Source organism: Delphinapterus leucas, chromosome 14, assembly GCF_059928025.1.
Source record: "Delphinapterus leucas isolate spDelLeu-1000000601 "Yukka" chromosome 14, BTC_Dleu_Yukka2, whole genome shotgun sequence".
NCBI lineage: Eukaryota > Metazoa > Chordata > Mammalia > Artiodactyla > Monodontidae > Delphinapterus > Delphinapterus leucas.
In genome coordinates, this window is record NC_143142.1 from 17,710,585 (window position 1) to 17,733,776 (window position 23,192).

The window sequence follows — 23,192 nt, forward strand, 5'->3', positions numbered from 1 at the left end:
GAGATGATAGAAAGTGACATCTCATCCATGATGTCAGGAATTATTCGAAACTCAGGGCAAAATCACCACCCCTCTCCACAGGAATACAGGTGAGGGCTTCAACAATAACAAATGATATCTTTTTGAATTGTTTAAAGTGTTTATGTGCTGGTTATGGTTTCTGAAATTGACCAAGAACTATGGTTACAGTAAATTCTGTGATTTTGCAGGAGAGCTAGAAGATTTTGGTTTCGAAGGTGGTCTCTCTGAGGGTGTGTGACTTGTGGCGTGGGGCAATGGGACCACTGAAAGCCTGCAGTTTTTTGTCCCCTCCTGGGTGAGAGGCTGGGCAACTGGGTAGATGTTAAGAGGGCAATAGCAGTTATTGCTTCTCCTCCAGTGGTCTTAACAGGGCTCCAGGAAATGCCCCCCAAGAAAGGAGAAAGGGCTTGTCCAAGGTCACCAGCAAAGGGAGGGAGGAGGAGAAAAAGGAAGTATCCCAGCCTCTCTCCCTTGAGCCACTGAAGGGCTGCCCTGGTTCCCAGTGCCCCACCCACAAGGCAAGTACCGTGTCCATAGGTAGAGGGGGCACAGCCCAGATTGTGGAGTGGGGACAGGACAGGGGCTGGCCTGGGAAGAGCAGGCTGTCACGTCAGCTCAGCCCTGTTTCCCCAGCGGCTGTCTGACCTCCCGGAGCCATTGCAACTCACCAGCGGTGCCTTTGGCGAAGACCGAAGCCCCCAATTAGCAGGCGGCTGCTTCCCGAGGGCTGTGAGCCTGAAGGCTGCCTTCTGAGGCCCGAATGAGGCCACACATTAAAACAAATATTTGCTGAGAGACTGCTGTGGGCGGGGCTGGGACCCCAGATGTGGGCCAGGCACACAGCAGTGTGTGGGCACCTACTGTATGCCCAGCTTGGGAGGCTGCTCAGATGAGCCCCCATTGTACAGGTGAGGAAACTGAGGCTCAGAAAAGTGAAATGGTTTTCCCAAGGTATCACAACCAAAGACCTATGGGCTTCTTTTCTGCACTGAAAGGGTTTAAATTATGGCAAGTGGGCTGGGGACAGCCTAAGGGTTAGGAGCTTGGCTCTGGAGTCAGTTAGAATCCCAGCTTCTCTGGTTGTGTGGACCTCTGAGCCTCAGTTTCCTCATCCATGAAATGGGGACAGAAATAGTACCCACTGCATAGACTTGTTAGAAAGATTAAATAACAATTTTAACTCTATCACTTGCCAACTATATGATCTTGGAAAAATCCTGGGGGTCCAGCTGTTCCTTTCCACATGGATTCAGGGCTGTTTTCTTATGTTAAACAGCATAAACAAAGGGCAGAATAACAGAATAACAACAACAACAATAATAATAGCTGGTGGTTTCTTAACCCTTTAGTACCTGCCTGCCCTGTGCCACAACCACCCTATGAGAGTAGCACTCTTGTGCCCATTTGGCAGATGAGGAAACCAAGGCTCAGCCAGATTAAGTGACCTTACAAGATGATGCAGGTAGTTATGGGGACAGTGGGAACTCGAACCCTAGGCTGTCCCACCCAGAGGGTACCATGACCACCACCCCCATGCCCCCCGGTGAAGAGCGCATGGGGTTGGAACAGAGCAAGTTCCTCCACCACCTCACAGCTGTGTGACCCTGGACAAGTCACTGCCCCTCTCTGTGCCTCAGTTTCTTCATCTGGGAAATGGAGCAATGAAAGAGCCCAGTTTGTGGGTCACTGGGAGGATCCTGTGCTTCCATCTAGAAATGGTGTTCAGCCAGGCCTGGGGTAGAGTGCTTTCTCGTGGAGGGGAGATTTTATGATTATACAGAGACTCCCCCACCCCTTCCAACCACTCCCATTTTTCTCCCTGAATAATAGCCCAGGAGAAGTTTATGGGCTTCTCATTCCCCCTCCCACATCTCCAGAGAATGACTCTGAGGACCACTCAGGCTGCTAGTGCAGCCTGGTTCCAGCCCCCTTGCAGCCCTCCATGCAGCTGCCTGCCCCTCCATCCCCAGGGGCTGAGTTTGGCCGTTAAGTCTCAATGGCTGTGTGCAGGGAGGGTGGGGGGCGTAGCAGCTGGAGGCAGCTGCCCTGTCCCCAGGGAGCTGTGGAGAGTCAGTGGCCCGGCCTAGACAGCAAATGGGCAGCAGCATCCCGGCTGCCTGGGGCTGCGGATCTCCTGAGCAATGGCTAACAACAGCTCGTGCTCAACGTGGGTTAGCTGCTTTCCCCTTGGCTCAAAACTAGGAGGGAATCCACTCTTAGGAGCACTAGGAAATAACACTAGGAGAGTTATTAAGCACTTACTGTGTGCTAACTCCTTCTTTTAGAGGTCAGATCTAACAACCTCCTTTTACAGATTGGAAAACTGAGGCCCAGAGCTGCAAAAGGAGGCAGGCTGCTAGCTCCTTGGAACTTCAGCTTCTCCCAGGGCCATGCGGCTCAGTGGTTATCATTACAGAGCCTTGTGCCGGGTGTTTATTCCCCAAACCCTCAGTCCCTCCTCTAATAAAGAAGGTGACTTTGGGCAAAAACTCTTTCCCTCTCTGGACAGTGGTTTTCTCATCAGTGAACCACAGTGCCAGGCACACAGGAGATACTTTATAAATATGCATCGGATGGAGAGATGGATGGATAAATAGCACATCCACGGAAACTCAGGGAACTTTCGCTCTCAAGTGATGACAAAGTCCTGTCCTGTGGACCAGGGCAGGCGGACACCACCTGCCTTTCCTCTTAAGCCTCCCACTGCATTGAGTGTGGGGGATGGTTTACCCCCATTCCAGAGTGGCTCCACCCATAGGTTGTAATCTCCTTGGGTGAGGGGCTCCATATGGCAGGAGCAGTGACCATCTGAGCATCTTTACAACCCTGCACCCTTCAGGGTGTTCAGGGTGGCCAGAATAGCTCCTTAGCCCGCCCTCGGACAAGGAAAGAGAGGTAGCCTTCGTGGAGTGCAGTCCTCCTTTGGGGTCTTGTGTTTCCACCCCTAGAAACATGCACACAGCATGCCCACGCACACCAAGTCCTGAGCCAAGTTCTAAAAATGAAAGAGTCTCTTTTCCAAATTCCTAATCAAATCATGTCACATTACGCTCACTCTTGGCCCAGTTGGGAATTTCTAAGCTTGCTAAAATGGCATTAGATTTTCTTTTTCCTGTAAACGGTTAGGAAAGATATTACAAATGATACGTTTGCTAAATAAACAGTTCCATGAAATGTTTAATCCCTTTTGTGTAAAGGTTGGATTGTAAACAAGAACAGTTGCTAACGATGTAACAATTTCTTACTAACCATATCTCCAGAAGGCAGGTAAAACCTCCTGGTTATAATCATAGCGGACGTGCCTCTCTGTACTGCAGGGATGCTGATCTGACACCCCACTCCCGCAGAGACAATATTTTCTTGGCAAACCCCTCCTAGTAGCCATGAAAGGTCAGAGGAAAAAAGAGAGAAATGCGGTTTGAGTACCTGCCTGGTGCCCTTTCTTACAGGTTATCTGATCTTATCCTCACAATTTCCCTTTGTGGTGGGAATTCTTATTCCATTTTACAGATGGGAAAACTGAGACACAGAGATGTGAAGTGACTTGCCCAAGGTCACAAAGCTACAAAGGGGTTGAGATAGGACTCGAACCCCAAACAGGTGTTCCTTCCACTGCACAATTGCTGTCTCAACTCTGAGAATTCCCAAGATAGGAAATAAAGGGTTAAATGTGGGCTCTGCCCTGAGAAGGCAGGAGTAGACAAGAGAGTTAAAATTAATGAGTGATCTCAGGAATCTATGCCATGGGTAGATACTAATGGCACTAGTCATTCCCGTGGATGGAAACACTGGGAGATGTTGGATTGGTCTGGGAGGGCTTCCTGGGGGAGGTGGTGTCTAAGCTGGGCAGGCAATGATAGAGATTGGGGAACACAAGATGTGTTGGAGCTGAACTGGGCTGGACTGGGGGGGGGAAATCCCTATTCCCTTTCCTACTCCAGCACGTATGGAATAAATGCCCACAGGGTGCCTGGCCCTTTGGTGGGTGCTGAACAAAATAGAGAGCCTCTCCATCCTTGCCCTCCTAGAGTGGAAAGACTAGAAACATGTATAAATGAATATACCTCATGGCAAAATGCTAAATGTTCTGCAGACACAACACAGGAAAGACCACCAGGGGTGGGGGTGACCAGGAAGAACCTCTCAGAGGAGGGAAATTTTAGGCTATGGCCAGAAACATGAGAAAGAGCCAGCTGTGAATGAGTGCATGGAACAGCATTCCGGACAGAGGGAACAGCATGTGCAAAGAGAACATAGAATGTTTGGGGAACTGAAAGATGGACAGGTTTGCTAGAGGAAAGGGGAGAAGGAAGGAAATGGCCAAGGACCAGATCATGGCAAGGAGCTCGACTCTTACTACCCCGATGGATTTTAAGGACAGTGACAAGTTCTAGTTCTAATGTCCCTTTTGAAAGGTTGCTCTGAATTCTGGGTATGAAATCCATCCATTTCACAAACACTTGCCTAGCACTCGAGCCACATACTGTACCACGTCCTGCAGTGATTTACCTACCCTGAACCAGGAAGCAGGCCGGGCCCTTTTATCACCTCTATTCTACGCCTGAGAAAACTGAGGTTCGAAGGCATTGAGTCACTTGCACAAGGACCCCCATTAGGAGTGGAGCCAGGACTGGAATCCAGGCCCCCCTGGGCTCACCCCATCCAGTGCCCTACTCTCCTGGCTCATCTTCCGTCCCTCCATGGGATTAGCTAACACGGCTGATCAATTAAGGATATTGTTAATTAATGTTATCAGCTTGGTCCCCTGGCCAGTGCAGAATGGCAGCCATGGACTCCAGTTGTATCTCACTTTGCCCAAGGCTACCACAGAATCCCCTGACCAGTGGCCCCATCACCATGGAGGCACCTTGCAGCCTGATCCTTCTAAAAATAACGTGATAATGGTTTGCCCTTCCTGCTTACGTCTTGATTTGTTTCAGCCATACTGGCAGAACATCGAGTGAAGAGGCTCCAGGGTGGGTGGTTTAAATCCCAGCTCCTTTGCTGACGTGCTGTGTGGCTGAGGGGTATCCCTTCCTCTCTCTGGGCCTCAGCCATCCCATCTACGAAATGGGCATGACAAATAGCCATCCCACAGGCCGTCAGGAGACGAGGGAGATGCAGACCTAAGAGGGCTGGCAGGAAGGTGGGCATGCCATGGGGCAGACCCCCCCTTCTTTGAATCCCTAGGTCAATTAGAAAGTTCTCTCCTTGGAGAGCGGGAACTTTGTCTGTCTGCCAGAACAGGGCCTGGCAGGTAGGAGTTCAGGAAACATTTGTGGAATGAAGCTGGTGCTTCCTGAGTGTCGGGTACTCTGCACGTTGACCTCCCCACGGAGCCCACTTTACGCTGAATCCATACTCTCTGGAGGATGTTGGCACTAATCTGAACCACTAGCACGTAATACACGTTGATGGGCTGGGCGCCCTGCCTGAACTATCTCAGTCAGTCCTTACAGCCACCAGTGAGATGTGTACAGGCGTTAGCACTCCCATTTTACAGATGAGCAAACTGAGGCTCAGAGAAGCCGATGACTGCAGACAAATCTCACAACTACTAAGTGACTGAGTGGGATTCAAAGCCAGGCCTGGTGGACCCAAGAGCCTACACTCCTAACCAACTACACTGAAATGCTGCAAAAAGAGAAACACGGGAGCCAGGGCCCAGGCTTTCTAGCTGAGATGGGCTCAGAATGTAGCATTACGGAGGGCAGGCCTGGGCCTTCTGATAAGCCCAGAACCTTTAGAGCAAAACTCATTACAGGAAACACAGGTAAAGTGATAAGCATGGAGGAAGCACTTGAGAAATGGCAGCCCCATTATTGCACTTACAAGAAGGGGTTATTACTCTGATGTCGATTTTCCCGGGGTACCGCCTGGCTCCTAACCAGGGTCTGCCACCTCTCAGACACTCCATGCTGCAACCCCCTCAGAATGGGACTGCACCCTTCAGCATCTCACTTCCCGGCAGAGGTGGGCTGCCCAGCTCCACAGTCTTCCACCCCACGTGGCCCTGCAGGGGGTGTGTCCCGGTGGCCGCCCCATGGAGATGGAAGGGGTTCAACCCCCTTGTGTTCCAGATGGGGAAACTGAGGCCTGGGGAGGGTCAGGCTGGAGGTGCTGAGGCCAGTACCTGCCGCCACTGCCAAGAGGCTGCTGAGGCTTGGCCTCACCTTTCCTATCTGTGAAAGGGGATGATGATGCCCTCTAGGGGTGTGTGTGTGGGTGTGTGTGTTAATAAGGAGAAGATGGATGTGGCCGAGCTTTGAAATGAAGTGCCTCCTGTATGGGCGGGGAGCTGCGAGTGAACCCTTTTATTCAGAAGGGGACTCTGGAGTGCTACCTAGGTCTTTTTCTTTTCTTTTTGCCCCCAATTCACTAATGAGGATACCCTGCTGGTGACAAATCCTCCACTTGGTTTGAGAAGGTTGCATGGCCAGGGGTCCCCTTTGGAACCCTTGAGGTAATAGTTTAACCTGCTTTTTCAGGTTAAACTGAAAGCAGATGCTTCATCTGATATGATGCTTAAATGAACTCTTAATGTGTTCTCAACAGCCCCCTTAGGGTAGGTGCTATTATTATTATTCCCATTTTATATGCAGGGAAACTGAGGCCCAGGGCAGGTGATGGTCATACAGCCAGGAGGAGGTCAGGCCCGGGCCCACCTGTCTTGGGGTTCACACCCGCTCCTAACCTTGGGGTGCTACTCTGCCTTCCTAGAGCCCTAGGACCAGTGGGACCCTGAGGGAACTTCTACTCTGCCAGTAATGCTTTATAGATGGGGAAACTGAGGCCTGGAGAGGGAAGGGGGCTGCCCAAGATGTTAGAACTTTGGAAATGCAACCAGGGATTTAGCTGCAGACTGCTCCCCTGAGTTACAGGGTCTTTGTATCAAAAGGAACCTTGGAGGTTGCTTAAGGCTCATCTTTCATCCAACAGGGGCCTGACAGGCCATCCCTTGGCTCCTACTTGCATGCTCCCAGGATGGAGAGCTCACTACTTCATGAGTTGCCTTATATGCAGCTCCAGTTTTTACAGAGCCCTTCCCCATAACTTCCTCACTGGTGGGTGGGTGGGGTGGAGGACCCTTTTACGCCCACATCTAATAAAACTCAAACTTCCAGGAAATCAGCTCCTTAAGTGTCCAAATCCAAATCAAATGTCCAGTTGTCTTAAGGCAAGGTAGAAACACCACAGATTGTTCCATCAAGATTGAAGAATGTTCCAGAAGGCTGCCGCCTAGTAGGATGCTTGGCGATGATGGGAATGTTCCACATTTGCACGGTCCACTATGGAAGCCATTGGCCACGTATGGGCACCAAGCACTCAAAATGTGACTGGCGTGACGAAGACACTGCATCTATCACTTTATTTAATTTTAGTGAGTTTAAATTTAAATAACCACCTGTGGCTCCCTGTGAGGCAGCGCAGTGCCTGGATTTTCTAGAACTCACAGAGCACATGTCTTCAACTGTTCCTTGTAGGGCAGGGAGAGAGGACGGTGGGGCTGTAATCAACCCAGGCTCTGGCTGGGGGACCCTAGACAGGCCTGTTTCTCCTGGGCCTCAGGGTCCCTACCTGGCAAATGGGAAGGTAGTAATGGTAACATACCTCCGTCATCAGGCTCTCGTGAGGATGACGTGAGATCAGTCACTTCCATTAGGGACAAGGTGCGCCCCAGGGGCTCACTCACCGCAGCCTGTGTCCACAGGCTGTAATAAGATTCAATATTATTTAACTATAAAATTAAATAAAATTACACTGAGTCTTTCACCCCTGCCTGGGCCCTGGGGGCAGTGGGGGTGGGACATCTAGACAGCTGGATCTGTTTGCTCACTTGTCCAATCTTTGAGTAATTATTAAGCACCCACTGTATGCCCGGCCCTGTGATGGGCTCTGGGTGTATGGCTCCTGCCAGGGTGCAAGGGTCCTGCTTTAGCATCAGCACCCAGCAGTGAACTTGGCCCCTGTCCCGGCCTCCTCTTTGCCAGACCTGGGGCCCCCCAAGATCTGGGAGTACAGCCTCTGTCCTCCCTGGGGACATCAGCCAGGTTCAGAAGGTGGAGGCTTGTGGCCCACTAAGGGGCTCCCTGGAGCTCAGAGAAATGGGGGCTCAAGTGAGGGGATGATGACAGGTCCAGAGAAGGAGAAGGGAAGGCATCCTTTGTGAAAGAAGAGAAGATACGCAGGCACAATGCAGGGTGCTGGAGGAGGTGGGAACATTTGGTACCCTGGGGCCCAGGGCCCGTCACACACTACACCCGTGTCAGAGCATGGCGTCACCTGAGCTTGACAGAAGGGTGTGGCAGGGGCCATGGCTCCCCAGCACCGGGCGTGTGGGAATTACCTGGGCGCGGGAGCATGGGTTAACTGCTTTCATCCCCTGAAAGCCTGGCTCAGTGTCTTTAAATAGTGCCGACACTGGGGACACAGGAATGATGGGTGAATGAGTGTGTGGGATGGAGACGGGTCTGCAAGAGATCTGGGGACCCTGGATGCCGCATCAGAGAGAGATGGGACAGGAGAAGAGGATGGACATTTACTAAGAGCCTCTTGTGAGTGCTTTGCCTCTGTCATTGTTACCCCACTCTGCAGAGGAGGAAACCGAGGCTCAGGAAGGTTTGGAAGCAGGTCTGATGTCACCAGGCAGGACAAGTGGGGCCAGGACTTCATCACAGGGCACCACTGACGCAATGACAGAGAGAGACAGAGAGACATACACCAGCAAGGAAAGAGTGGGAGAGAGTCAGAGCAGAGGGACGGGGGTGAGATAGGAGCGGGGGCGCGGTAGGGAGAGCGGAGGGAGCAGATGGAAGGAGCTGTGTCTCTGAAGTTTCATAGTTTCGTTCTCCTTGTAGCTTCCTCTGGAGGTGACCCTGGGTGGGGAGGCATCAGCGACATGGTGACCTGGGGCTGGCTCTCCTCACCCAGAGATACAGAAAGTGAGTAGGACAGGTCTTGGGAGATCCCAGGGCGATGGGGCTAGGTTTGCCTCTTCCTTTGCATTGCAAATATCCCATCATTTTCCAGCAGATGAGAAACCCACTCAGGAGACTGACACAGGGTGTCTCTGTCTCTGTCTCTCTCTCTCTCTCTCTCTCTCTCTCACACACACACACACACACACACACACACTCCAGGGAATAATCCCAAACCCTCGCAGATGACAGGATGGTTCACAAGCCACTTGGCCTCCACACCAGCAAGCCAGTCCCAGGCAGGGTATAAGATATTACAGCTCGTATTATCATTTGTGCCCATTTTATAGGTGGGAAAACTGAGGCTAGGGATTAAGTGCCTTTCCAAGGGCCATGGCTCAGAAGCCATGGTGGCTCCTGAACCAAGAAGTCTTTCTCTTGTCACAACTGCCAAGGATCCCATGGTTTATGCCACTTAAAATGAAGTGCTAGGAGAGCGCAGGAATGGGGCACATGGGGACACCTTGAATGAGGGGATTCTAGGCATTGGTAAGGGAGAGGTTTGGGGGACCTTTACATGCCACCGTGGAGAGGGGGCTTTGTGCCTCTTTGCAAGGGCAGAGGAGGGTGGGAGAGGAGACAGAGATGGTCAAGGCCCCGGGCCTGGCAGTGGGTATGGGACACTCCCATTTAGGCCCTAGAGCATCACCTCCTGGTTCCTGTGACACACAGTGAAGAGGTGCCTGGATGCCAGGTGAGCCTAGGGGGCAGCAGGACATAAGCCAGGCTTCAGGGCCCGCAGACTCCATCACAGAGCTCCGGGGCATCCACAGCCATCTCAGGAGACCAGCAGGGCCAGCTGGGCCATGTGCCAGACACATGGAAGCAGGCATTCTGGCCTGAACTGGAGGGGGGACCAGACCACCCTGGGATGCCTGAGGCAGCAGGGGAACAGGACCTGGCTGCCCACCCCCAGAATGAGCAGCAAACCCCCAAGAAGGGAGAACGGGGGCCAGGCCTGTGCCAAAAGTTGAACACACACTGGCTCATCTGATCCCTGCAACAACCCAGGGAGATGTGGTCTGTTCCTCTCCCATTTTCCAGATGAGAAAATGGAGGCTCAGGGGCCGGAAGTAACTTGTTTGAGGTCTCACAGACCGGGGTGGGGGGGTCATAAGGACTTGAACCCAGATCCATCCAACCAGAGCCTGAGCTGTGCCGAAGCCCCTGCCACACCCCCTCAGGGCTGTCCTCCCCCCAGAGCTTAGGGAGGCACTAAAACACAGCTTCCCAGGCCCCACAGCCCCAGGTCTGGGATGGACCTTGGACTCTGCATTTGAACCAGCCCCTGGCTGATGGTCATTCACACAGCCCCAGCTGAGAGCCCAGGACTCAGGGTGGGGTATCTGCCTGAGAGGATATCAGGTTCTCTGCCTGTGGTGCTGCAGGTACAGCCCAAGATGTCAGCAGATAGACCCGAATTCGAGTCCTGGTCACAATTTTGCTTTCACCAGTCTGGCCTCAGTTTCCCCATCTGTAAAGTGGGGCTGTCTGTTCCCTATCCCTGTCCTGAGGCTGTCTCAAGGACTCAAGGGGGCAGAGGTGCTAATGTGACCGTTTGGATGTGACAGTCACTGTCAAGCAGTTCTCTGGGTTGGTGGCCTGGCGTCAGCCTGTTTCAACTGGCCAAGCAGGCATTTAAGTAGTGCCACTATGTCCTGGGCTACAGGGTGATGGGGGGGCTCAGGGCCAGCCCTCAGCGAGCCAAGGGGCAGGATGTGGGCAGAGGGATGGCAAGGCAGGACTCACTGGCCCAGGGAGCAGTCACGATGCAGAGGGGGTCCCTGAGCTTGGGGTCTGGGTGGCAAAGACTTCCTGGAGGAGAAGGTACTCCTGGGCTAGGAAAGGCCACATGGGGAGCCAGGAGCCCCTGCCCTGGTCGTTTCCTGGAGTATGACATTGGAAGCAAACTGCCTCCTTTCTCTCGGCCTCAGTTTCCCCATGGGTCAGGTGATATCTGAGGAGACTGGCATTAAGAGGCCAGAAGACAGAGTTTGAAGGGAGCCTCCAGGGATAGGCACAGTTTGGGTGGGGGAGGAAGAGCCAAAAGGGCTTTCCTAGCATGGAGGTGGGGCCATGGGGTGCTGGGGCTGCTGCTATGAGGGAAGGGGAGGCCCAACAGGGCTTACAAACAGCAGGAAAAAAAGAAAAGAACGATCAGAAGAGCACCATTAACTCAGCCCCTACCACACGTGCAGCTGTGTGCTAAGCAGTTACATTATGTGATTCTCACTCTGGGGGAAATAAGCTCAGAGCATTTGTGAGCTCGGGACCTCAGTTTCTCCATCTGTAAAATGGGCACATCATGCAGCCCAGCATCTGGCATACAAGAAGTGCTCAGTAAGTGGAAGCCACTAGTGGTAGCTGCAGCAGGGTCAGGTCTGTGTGACCCCAGAGCCCAAAGCTTTGATGTATTTCCAGTCCCCTGAGGACTTGGCTAATATTATCATTAACATTAATATTGATATTAATGACAGCAAAGTCAGACATGGTTCCAAGTCTTTTCATGCGACTATATGTTTAACCCTCAGCATACCCTATGTGATAGGAACTATTATTTTAGCCCCACTTTACAGATCAAAAAGTGAGGCTCTGTGGTCATCCATTTACAATGCTTGGTGTCAGTTTATCTCTTGTAAAAATAAAATACAGTGCGTGTGTGTGAAAAAAAAAGTGATATGAGAGAAAAGAAAAAAAAAGGCTATAAGGTCTTTCTAAGGTTACCCAATTAACACCGTCTCTCAGTCCTTGTATTAATAGTCCACCTATTTCCTTGTGCATTAAACTTATAGTTATTTATAAATTCTTAATAATTGTTTTTGTGTAGTTCACAGCTTTCACAATCATTAGTTATTGTGGCATATTACTTTTGTAGTAATAAATATACATTGTTTAAAAAAAACAAAAACAAAAACTGAGGCTCAGAGAGGTTAAGTCAGTGGCCCAAGGGCACACAGGTAAGTGAAGTTCAGGATTAGAGCCTAGAGTCCAAGCTCTTAACCAACACATAATCTAACAGATTCACCCTGCCGCCAGAGATCCTGCTCCGTGGCGATGCCCAGGAACCTGGTGTGTTTACAAGTCCCCCACCATTCAGGGGGCTCTGATGGGCCCCCCTCTTGAGAAACCTGCCACCAGGGCCTCATTTCCACTCCTCCCTGAGGCCCCAGCGCCAGGTAGAGCGGCAAGGGCACTGGGGAGCCACAGCAGGTTACTGAGCGGGAGTGGAGCTCGTACCACCAGATGCTGGGAGGTCGGCTGGCCGTGGGGTGAGGAGGGGCCTGGGTGGGGGCTGGCCAGGCTCCCCCGACAGCGACAGCGGGCGGCACGTCAAGCCCTGCCCCTCAGCCTCACCCCATGGTCTCCACGGGCCTGACGGGACAGATGGCATCGCCCAGGCCTGGCCTGTGGCTGTCACTTGTCCAGATGAGTTATGAGTGGGTCAAATGGGCGGCAGCCGGGGGGGGCTGTAAAAACAATTGCAGGGAGACCCCAGTACAATGGGAGCCACGTGCCATGGGGGCAACAGTCGTTTGTCACACAATGGGCCGCCAGGGGAAAGCAGCCGGGCCAACTGCTGCTACGGACACGGACCAGCCGAGTTTTCAAATCGTTTCCAGGCCCTGTTTTCCTACGAGGCAGCCAATCACCGGGGCAGCCGGGTGGTCACCTGATGCCAGCTTGGTGGGCTGAGGGCCCAGGCCCGGCTACAACCGAGCAGCGGGTGCCATGGCAACGCTAATTGTGGCCCTAAAACACAAGGAAAAAGAGAGCAGGAGAGATGGGAAGGAGGGGGGAAGAGAGACAGAGTGAGGGAAGGAGAGAGAACACAGGCTTGAGGCAGCCACGCAGATGGCAGGAGGGGGTGGAGGCTGATGCCCCAGCTGGGTCCACGGTCACGTGCATGAGAAAACCACAGGCTGCATCCCTCTCTCTCTCTCTCTCTGAGGCCCCAGGACACCTAGTTTTGAAACCTGGAGTTTAGAATTTGGACGATGGGCCTCTGGGCAACAGACCAGAAGGCGCCTGGCCTGTGGGGCCGCAGGTGTGCTGGGTGTGGCGTGGGCTCCTGGCCGGTTTGCAGCCACATAACACGGACAGGATGCTGCTGTGAGGCCCAGGGCCCTGGAGCTGTGGGGCGAGCATGACTTCAAGGGCACCGGGGAGCCATGGTTACCCCAAATTGGGGTACCTGCCTGCTGTCCTCGATGGGCAGACTTTTTCTTTCATAGAAAGCTATGCTTTTGCTTGTGAATCAGTTGAGGGTTGGTGGGTGTGGGTCCTAACTGGAACCTCCAGGGGCTGCCTGGGCTCCCAGCCCCACCCCTTCCTGTTCCGTGTGGCCTTGGGCAAGTGACTCAGTGCCCTGAGCCTCAGTTTGCCCATCTGTGAAATGAGAATAATTATAGCCCCTGCCTCATCAGGTGGCTCGGGTGTTCCGTGGGTTAATACCTGTGAAGGACGTGATTCAGTACCTGGCACATAGTAAGTGCTCAACAGACATTAGTGCTTATTACTTGGGGGTAGGGACTGAGTAAGACGTGTTAAGTGAATAAAGGAAGGGAAGATTTGAGGGTGTGCGATCTGGCTGCCAAAGGGGGATCTCTGGGAGTGGGCAGATTGGAGGATTAGGGTGGCTTGGGGGAGGTGAGAGGCTAAAGGGGGTGATTCCAGAGGCAGGCGAGCCCCCCAAGAGCTGGCCTGAGCTCCCCGCCCCTGCCCGAGCTCCTGCCCCTCCCCGCAGGCTCCTGGCCGCCACCAGCGATGATGACCTTCCCGGGGACCTGCAATCACTGTCGTGGCTCACGGCCGTGGACGTGCCGAGGCTGCAGCAGGTGACGAGTGGCCGTGTGGACCTGGGTGGCCCCAGTGCGCCACACGCGCACCCAGGTAGGCGCGGGGGCGGGGTGGGGTGGCGGGGGAGGGGCGATGCCCAGCACTGCCATCCACCACTGTGTGGCCGTGGCCAGGTCACCCTCTCTCTCTCTGGGCCTCTGTTTCTTCCTCTGTAAAATGGGACTAACTCTACCTTCCCCAGGGGGATGTGGTTTGTTCATAGGCTCATCACCGCTGTGTGAGCTAAGTTTTCAGCAACAAGTAAAGACAGACCTTCCCTTACCCCTGTACATCTTGAACACCTAGAGCAAACGACAGTCTCCGGAACCAAATGCAGCCTGTGGCCTGTGGCCTTTGTGTTAAGAATGCTTTTGCATTTTTCAAGGGTTATTAAAAAACAAAGAAGACAGGTCACATGGCTGGCAAAACCTAAAGTATTTGCTGTCTGACGCTTTACAAAAGTTTATTTCATTTACCTCTAAAAAGTAAAGTAGTACTTTGAGGGGGAGGAGAGATAAATTAGGAGTTTGGGATTAACATATACACACTATCATTGATTATATATAAAATAAACAACAAGGACCTACTGTATAGCACAGGGAGCTATACTCAATATTTTGTATAACCTATAAGGGAAAAGAATATGAAAAAGGACATATATATATATATGAATCGCTTTGCTGTACACCTGAAAGTAACACAACGTTGTAAATTAACTAGGCTGCATTTTTTTTTTTTTGGTTGCACCGGGTCCTAGTGGTGGCAGGCGGGCTCCTTAGTTGTGGCCCGTGAGCTCTTAGTTGCGGCATGCATGTGGGATCTAGTTCCCTGACCAGGGATCGAACATGGGCCCCCTGCATTGGGAGCGCAGAGTCTTATCCACTGTGCCACCAGGGAAGTCCCTACGCTGCCATTTTAAAAAAATGATTATAAAAAAAAAATTTTTTTTTTAAGTACTTCGACTTCTTCCAAGAAAGTGCCGAGCTCAGGACCTGGCACACAGTAGGTGCTCAGTAAATGGCAGCTAGTTGCAGTCAAAGCAAGTGGATTAAATGTTTAGAGACACAGAAAGTGTCAAAGAAAAACAGTCAACAAAAACAATCACTGCAGTGCATGCACTAGGCAGCCTTCCTTCCCCTAGACGGAGGGTTAACTGTACACAAACACTGGGTTTGCTTCTGTCCTCTTACGAGTGGTTCTCAAGTTCCTATATTTTATAAAGCTATAGTCTTAAAATAAAACACAGATGCTACAAGCAGGAATATATTGTTCTCACAGACTTCTGTATTTCTGTGCTAAAATTAATGGAGTCAGATTTTTAGATAAGTGTAATTTTCTCTCCAGCAGACCAGGTTGTTACATCTGAATTGAATGCCTGTCAGTGATCAAAAGAAACTCAAAAAATGGACCAGAGAGAGGCTTTTGGTATTTAAAAATAAATATGCCGTGGTAATTTTCAGCCAGAAAAAAAATATCACCACAGTACATTAAAAGTACCCATAGTTGAAAAATTAATGCCTAGAAGTCAGTCTTTCTTTCTTTCTTTCTTCCTTTCCTTCCTTCCTTCCTTCCTCTGTGCTGCGTGTGGCATGTGGGAATCTTAGTTCCCCGACCAGGGATCGAACCCGCTCCCCCTGCAGTGGAGGCACAGTCCTAACCACTGGACTGCCAGGGAAGTCCCCAGGAGTATGTCTTTCATTGGACAAATTGTTCTTGGCCAAGTAGCAGGGGTCAGCAAACTTTCTATAAAGGGCCAGTAAATATTTTAGACCCTGTAACCCAGATGGTCTCTGTTGAAACTTTCCAACTTTGTCACTGATGTGCAAAACCAGCCACACACAATATGTAAGTGAATGGGTGTAGTGTGCCAATAAAACTTTATATAAAAAAACATTCTGTGGGGCTTCCCTGGTGGCGCAGTGGTTAAGAAGCCGCCTGCCAATGCAAGGGACACTGGTTCGAGCACTGGTCCAGGAAGATCCCACGTGCCGCGGAGCAACTAAGCCCATGCGCCACAACTACTGAGCCTGTGCTCTAGAGCCCATGAGCCACAACTACTGAGCCTGCGTGCCACAACTACTGAAGTCCGTGTGCCTAGAGCCCATGCTCCGCAACAAGAGAAGCCACCACAATGAGAAGCCCGTGCACCACAATGAAGAGTAGTCCCCGCTCGCCACAGCTAGAGAAAGCCCATGTGCAGCAACGAAGACCCAACACAGCCAGAAATAAGTAAATTAATTAAAAAAAAAATGCTGTGGGCCAATTTGGCCTTGTGGCCAATAGTTGTCAATCCCTGATCTAGAACCCCAAGGGACAGCTGTGTGACCTTGGGTGGGTGCCTTCCCCTCTGAACCTCCTTTCTCATCTGCAATGAAAAGATAATAAAACCGCCCTCATAGGGTGTTGTGAGGACTCGGTGCAGAAAGTACCTCGCACACAGTAGATGTTCCGTAGATGTAAACTGTGAAATAAGAAAGCCCCTTCCATCACTGCACACCTCCTGCGTGCCTGTCACTATGCCAGGTGTTTGGAGCACCGAGTCACATAAAATAAGGTCCTGGCTCTCAGGGAGCTAAGGATCTGGTCAGACAGAAGGACAAGGCAGACAGACCAAAGCACAAAAGATGAGCCCGGGTGGCAGCCAGAACTGAGGAGAGCTGAAGGCCCCAAGGCAGGATCACCTTGTACATTAGCTTTGCTGGATTGGGGGTGGCTCCCTAAAGTCAGGCTGGTGCAGTGAGAATCTGTGATAGATGCAATGTCTGTCACAGGCCCAGCACAGGAGAAGGGGTTACATCTGCTATCCCTGAGCTAATGCTTGGCAGAAGAGCAGATAGGGCCCCGCAGCTGGTAGGAACACACTCTCCACCACCATACCCAGAGAAGTAATTTGTCAAGTACCTACTATATGCCGGGCCCCAAGGGTGGGGGATGGCTCCATTCTCTGGAGGTGCCCAGGGACTGGGCTGTCCCTGCCCGCAGCCACCATTCCCCCAGCCTGGGCATCTCTGTGCTTCCTTTATCCAGGTGCCTTGGCCAGGGCAGCTGACCTGCACGTGGGAGCCGCCCCAGGTGCCCTGCTCCATGGCCCAGCTGGCATGGCCCCCCAAGGCATGCTGGGTCTGGGTCACCTGACCAACCATGGAGCCAGCGTAAGTGCCACCACAGGGGTCAGGGAGGGAGGGGGGTGTCCGACAGGGCTGGAGTCCCCCTTGACCCTCTGTCTCCTTCTCTCCCGGCCCCAGCAAATGAACCAGTTCCCTGTGGGGGGCCAGCCCACATCCAGCCTGCAGGACCCGCCACAGCTGTACTCTCCCACCTCCCAACCACAGTTCCCGCTACCCCCGGGCGTCCAGCAGGTACCGGGGGCTTGGAGGGGCCCTGGACTCAGAGGCAGACACTCCTCACTTGGACTGGCGAGGGGCTGCTCTGAGCCTCAGTTTACCTACCTGGAACATGAGAATAACATGCTTCACCACGTCACGGGGTTGTTCATTCGGCTCCCCCGAAAACCCTGCGGTGGGCGGAGACAAGATGGTCTGCTGGGGTTGTAAACCCTGCATCTGGCTCTCTGAGATGGGGTGGGGCGGGGTCATCGTGAGTGACTGATGCTCTCTCTCACCGTCTCTCTCTCTGCCACTCTTCCCCGTCCCCACCCGTGGGAAGTGCGCTCCTGTGGGCCTGTATGGTTCCCCGTTTGGGGCACGGCCTCCCTACCCCCAGCCCCGCATGGCTGTGCATTCATCTCAGGAACTGCACCCCAAACACTACCCCAAGCCCATCTATTCATACAGGTGAGGTCCAGGGGGGCTGGGACTGTGGGGACCTCAGGGAGGAGAGGGGTGAGGGCTGCCTTGAGGGCACCTCAGATAGCTGGGTGTGGTGGCCCAGGCTTCCAAGGGGGAGGTTTCGGGGAGTGGGGAACCCCCAGGTGGGACCCGTTCGTAGGAAGGACCGTCATGTGGTCAGTCAACCCCCAGGGTTGAGAACCCACCCCAGACACAGAGCCCAGCACTCCACTCTGTCACTCACAAGCTGTGTGGTCTTGGGGAAGTGGCTTGGCCTCTCTGAGCTTCAGTTCCCTCTGATGTAAAAAGTCATCAAATAATAGTATTATGTACCTCACAAGATTTTGGGGAGGGGGGTAAGCAGCCTAGTGAAAGTCTAAAGGCCCATTAGTTATGGGAAATGGATAGAAAGGAGGAAGAAAAGACAAGGTTTCTCAAACCGGTACCAATGGCTGAGCTCAGGGTCAAGGTCAGCGGATGGGAAAGACATAGGGCCAGGAAAAGGTATCAAGAGCTAACACTATGTGTAGGGGCTGGTACCAGTAGGATTAAGCAGGGCCAGCTTCCTGGTAGAGGAGGCTTAAGCTGTCAGCCTGAGATGACTTCATGCCTGGCCTGCCCCACATTTTGCCTCCAGCTGTCTGATCGCCATGGCCCTGAAGAACAGCAAGACAGGCAGCCTGCCTGTGAGCGAGATCTACAGCTTCATGAAGGAGCACTTCCCCTACTTCAAGGTGAGGGGCCCAGCCAGGGTAGGGATGTTGGAGTAGCTCTGGCCTCTCCCTGGCACTGCCAGAACCCAGGATTGGCCCCGGGCCAAACGGGACCACCCTTTTAGTCCCCTAGTTATGTCCATACACACCTGCAATGTGCACTCACACAGACATGGGCCAAGAAATCCAGAAAGAGAAGGGGGCATTTGAGCTGGGCTCTGACAGATGAAGAGGAGTTCACCATGTATCCCAAGGGGCAAAGGATAGAGGGCCAACCTAGTTATTCAGCACAGATTCAGTAAAACATAATGATGCTAAACACAGACTTGGTGAGAACCTTTGCCTCTCTGAGCCTCAGTTTCACCCTCCGTGCCTCAGTTTCCCCCTCTGTAAGCCGGGGAGGATGATACCCAGCTGGCAAGGTTAGTAAGGATCTGCATGTAAAGGCACTGGCAGCTTCTGGCACCTGGTTGACCATTAGTAAGAGAGAGACAGAGAATAAAATGAATAGGGTATGAGGTGCATCGCAATATCTGGTTACCTAACAATAAAGTACAAGCATTTATAAAAATGATCAGCATTTAATGCACTCGACCAGTTATCCACATATTAGCATCATCTTGCTTGCTTCCTGAGCGGGAGAGAAAGAGCGGGAGATCCGGCAGCCCTGGGCCTTGTCCTCATGTCTTAACCACTGCCCAGAGCTAAAGTGCAGCTGACCCATGTACAATCAGGGCATGGACCCTCCCGTTTGCCACTTTGCCCCCCTGTTCTCTTTTGTCTTCCCGACTCGAGGTTGAGCATTGGATACTGACATCGTCCCCCTGCCCCTCTAGCCCTGAGTCTGAGATCCCCAAGGAGAGAGAGGGTTCAGAGGGGCGTCCCTGCAGGGGTCTCCCACGGGCCCACTTCTCCCCACAGACGGCTCCCGACGGCTGGAAGAACTCAGTGCGACACAACCTGTCCCTGAACAAGTGCTTTGAGAAGGTGGAGAATAAGATGAGTGGCTCCTCGCGGAAGGGCTGCCTGTGGGCCTTGAACCTGGCCCGCATCGACAAGATGGAGGAGGAGATGCACAAGTGGAAGAGGAAGGACCTGGCCGCCATCCACCGGAGCATGGCCAACCCCGGTGAGGCCCAGGTGCCCCACCTCACGCACACACACACACACATCCCCTCCCGGCATCCTGCCCATCCCACAACGAGCCCAGTCACCATGCCGGGGACATGGGCGCCTGGTGACCGTCCCCCCTCCCCTCCCCTGAATACGTGTCTCCTCTCCATCCCTACGTGGTGGCTGGTCCATTGAAGGGTCTGGTCAGAAACGTGAAAAGCTGTAGAATCTCGCTAACAGCCCCAGTTTCTCCCACAGACATGTCGAACGAAACACCCATGGGAAAGCACGGCTTCCTTACCTTTCTTACCACATCAGTACAGATTCCCAAAGTAACAAAACAATAACACCCAGTGTGGGCTAGGATGTGGAGAAATCAGCATCATCGTGTACAATTGCTGGGAACGTAAGCTGTGAAACTTTTCCAGGGCCAAGTAATGTAGCGAAAGCTTGCAAACTTGGTCCTCCAATTTGGTCCACTTATTCTACTCATCAAAGATTCGATCAAAAGGTTTATGAACAAAGTTATCCATCATGAAGTGATTTCTGATAGTAAAAAATTGAAAGCAATCTAGACATCCTGCAATAGGGGATTATTTAAATAGATGTAATGTTACACCGTGCAAGTATTAGAGATAAAAATATTTTGGGAATATAAAGAAATGCTCCCAATACAATAAGTGAAAAGAGGCAGGTTATGAAGCAATATACACAGCATGGTCACATTCTAAAATGCATATATATCCACACCCATTTGTGTGTGTGTGTGTGTACATATATATACATACACACATACACACATGTATATATCTACAGACATACATGTATACACACGCACACACGGACTGGAAGAAATATACCAAAATCTTTACTGTGAATGGAGAGACCACTGATAATTTTTATATTCTTCACGTTTCTCTATTTTCCAAATCTTCTACCCTGTTCGTGAATTACTTTTAGATTAGAAAAAAAAATATTGTACCCGCTTTTTTTTTTTTTACTTAAGAGATGGAAGCTGGGGACATACAAGTGACATATGAATGGAAAGAGTGACATGGGAGGCTAATGCCACCCAGCCTTAGGAATATTTGGCCTGGCCCTGTGAATGTCATCGTGTTTGAGGTTTGAGTATCAAGGGGGATGGGAGTCTAGCTCAAAGATGAACAATTCAGTAAGATGGGGAGAAAGGCCATAGCAGGATCCAGTAGGCCCTCAGCTGAGAGCTCCTGGGTCTGGTTCGAGATCCAGGGCCCATCCTGACACATATTTGGGGTGACAGCTAGGGCAGGCCACTTCACCTTCTAAATTCCAAGTGTCCTCGTTTCTAAAATGGGTGCAACCCAAATAGATCCTGGGACCCTAGTGATCCAGTCTCAAAACTGTTGTAGTCAATGAGATACAAGCCAACAACCAAAAATAATTCAAGAGTAATTTGCGTCTTGTTCTATCCAAGAGCATTAAGGAGGATCCAAGTTTCAATCCACAGCAACGCTTCATGTCTCTTTAGCAGCAGGGAGTGGCTAGGACCCCTTGTATGTTAATAAATTTTGTCCCAATCTCGTGGGATTTGTAATCTCTGCCTTACCTCCCTCTCGTAGGGCTGTGATGAGGTTTAAGTGAAGTCCTAGAGTTACGAGATTGTCCTGTAAAACACTGTCCCCGCGGGAGGAGCCCATGTTATCTGAGACTCCTCTCACTCCTCAAAGTCCCTATGTAATCTGTGATTTCATTCCACTTTCACAACCCTGTGTACCGTGTGCGGTGCCATCTCATAGATGAAGAGGCTGAGGCCTAGAGAGTCCAGGAGGCTTGCTAAAATCACTGGGATTTGAACCCAGGCCTGGGCTGGGGCCCAGAAACTGTAGGGTGGCTTCTGATGGGTGGCCTCTCCCACTTGCCTGCAGAGGAGCTGGACAAGCTGATCTCGGACAGGCCAGAAAGCTGCCGACGCCCTGGCAAGCCAGGGGAGCCTGAGGCCCCCGTGCTGACCCATGCCACCACGGTGGCCATGGCCCACAGCTGCCTGGCCGTCTCCCAGCTCCCACCCCAGCCACTGATGACCCTGTCCCTGCAGTCGGTTCCCCTGCACCACCAGGTCCAGCCCCAGGCACATCTCACCCCAGACTCTCCTGCCCCGGCCCAGACCCCACCCCTGCACGCCCTGCCGGACCTGAGCCCCAGCCCCCTCCCCCAGCCCACCATGGGAAGGGCACCTGTGGACTTCATCAACATCAGCACCGACATGAACACCGAGGTGGACGCCCTGGACCCCAGCATCATGGACTTCGCTCTGCAGGGTGAGGCTGGAGGAAGCGGGGGAGGGGAACAGAGGGGGGAGGGGCAGGCTGGGGGAGGGGCAGCCCGAAAGGTCAGGGAGGGCAAGGGAAAGGAGGGCGGTCTGCATTTACCCCACAGCGCGTCCCTTCAGAAAACACTTCCCAACCACCTAATCCTAGCAAATTACAGCAAGCATTTAGTTAGCACTTGCGGTATACCAGGCCTTGTGCCAAGCACTTCAGAGGCATCATCCTGCAACAGTCCTGGGAGGCCACTGCCATTTCATATTCCCATTCTGCCGATGAGGGAACTGAGGCCAAGAGAAGTGAAGTCACTGGCCCGAGGTCGCCCAGCTAGTAAGTGGCAGAGCTGGGATTTCAACCTGGGCCTCTCTGACCCCAAACTTTCAACCAGTAACTGCTTCAACCTGCATGTGCCAACCTCGTGCCAGGTCACACTCTGACCCACATGGTCATCCTCAATACAGGGGGAACGAATGAATGAATGAGCAAGGGGAGTTCAGGCTTCCGTGAAGGCTCATAAGTCGTCCATTCGCTAACACTGGTGCGCCTACTGTGTGCCAGCCAACGGCCGAGAAATCCTCTGCCCTCAAGGAGTTGCGTGTCTAGTGAGGGAACTGGACAAGGTATCAGGTTAGTTAGTTAGCAAGTTAGTCAGTTATAGCTGTGAAATGGGTACGTTTGAACTGCCCTGCTTCTCCGCCTGGATTATCATGCAGTTAAAACGTGCTGGGAAAATCATGGTTTTGTCCCCTGGCTTTGATCATGATGGTACCACTTAACGAGGGCCGAGCGTTTCCCACTCATCGCCTAGTTTCAGCCTCTCAATCCTAGGCGGTGGGTTCTCTGATCATCTCATTCCCTCCCGAGGAGTCCAAGGCTCTGGGATGGTAGTGACGTTCCCAAGGACGCCCAGTGGAGAGGGAAGGGCCGGGAACGCTGGCTCCTCCATGCTGTCCTGCGACGCGTGACTTTAAACAGCACACGCGGTCTCTGCCTTAGCCCTAAGACGGCCTTCGAACTCGGGTCTGTTTGACATGAATTCTCTTGTCTTTGAAAGGGAACCTCTGGGAGGAGATCAAGGATGAGGGCTTCAGCCTGGACACACTGGGCGCCTTCGGAGACTCCCCACTGGGCTGTGAGCTGGGGGCCTCGGGCCTGACCCCCGTCTCCGGCGGCAGTGCCCAGTCCTTCCCAGACCTGCAGGTGACCGGTCTCTACAGCACCTACTCGACCCCGGACAGTGCGGCCACGCCAGCCGTCACCTCCTCCTCTCAGTACCTGGGAGCCCCGGGGAACAAGCCTATAGCCCTGCTTTGAGCCCACGACCTCGCCTGCCCCAGAACTTGGGCCCAGGAAGGATGCTCACCGAGCCGGGTGTTCCTGCAAGAAAGGCCCCTCACCCTCCCACAGGCCTCTGAACGGTCGCTGGGGCTGCTGGCCGAC

General features: G+C 52.5%; 1 protein-coding gene across 1 annotated transcript; it reads left to right on the forward strand.

The window, feature by feature from the left end:
* FOXN4 (forkhead box N4) lies at positions 1-23,192 on the forward strand. The gene is made up of 8 exons (XM_089894602.1): positions 1-89; positions 13,744-13,889; positions 16,863-17,194; positions 17,502-17,629; positions 18,261-18,357; positions 19,258-19,465; positions 21,354-21,746; positions 22,807-23,192. Exons 1-8 carry the CDS (start codon positions 4-6, stop codon positions 23,064-23,066), a joined length of 1,650 nt encoding a protein of 549 aa, XP_089750728.1. The 5' UTR covers positions 1-3; the 3' UTR covers positions 23,067-23,192.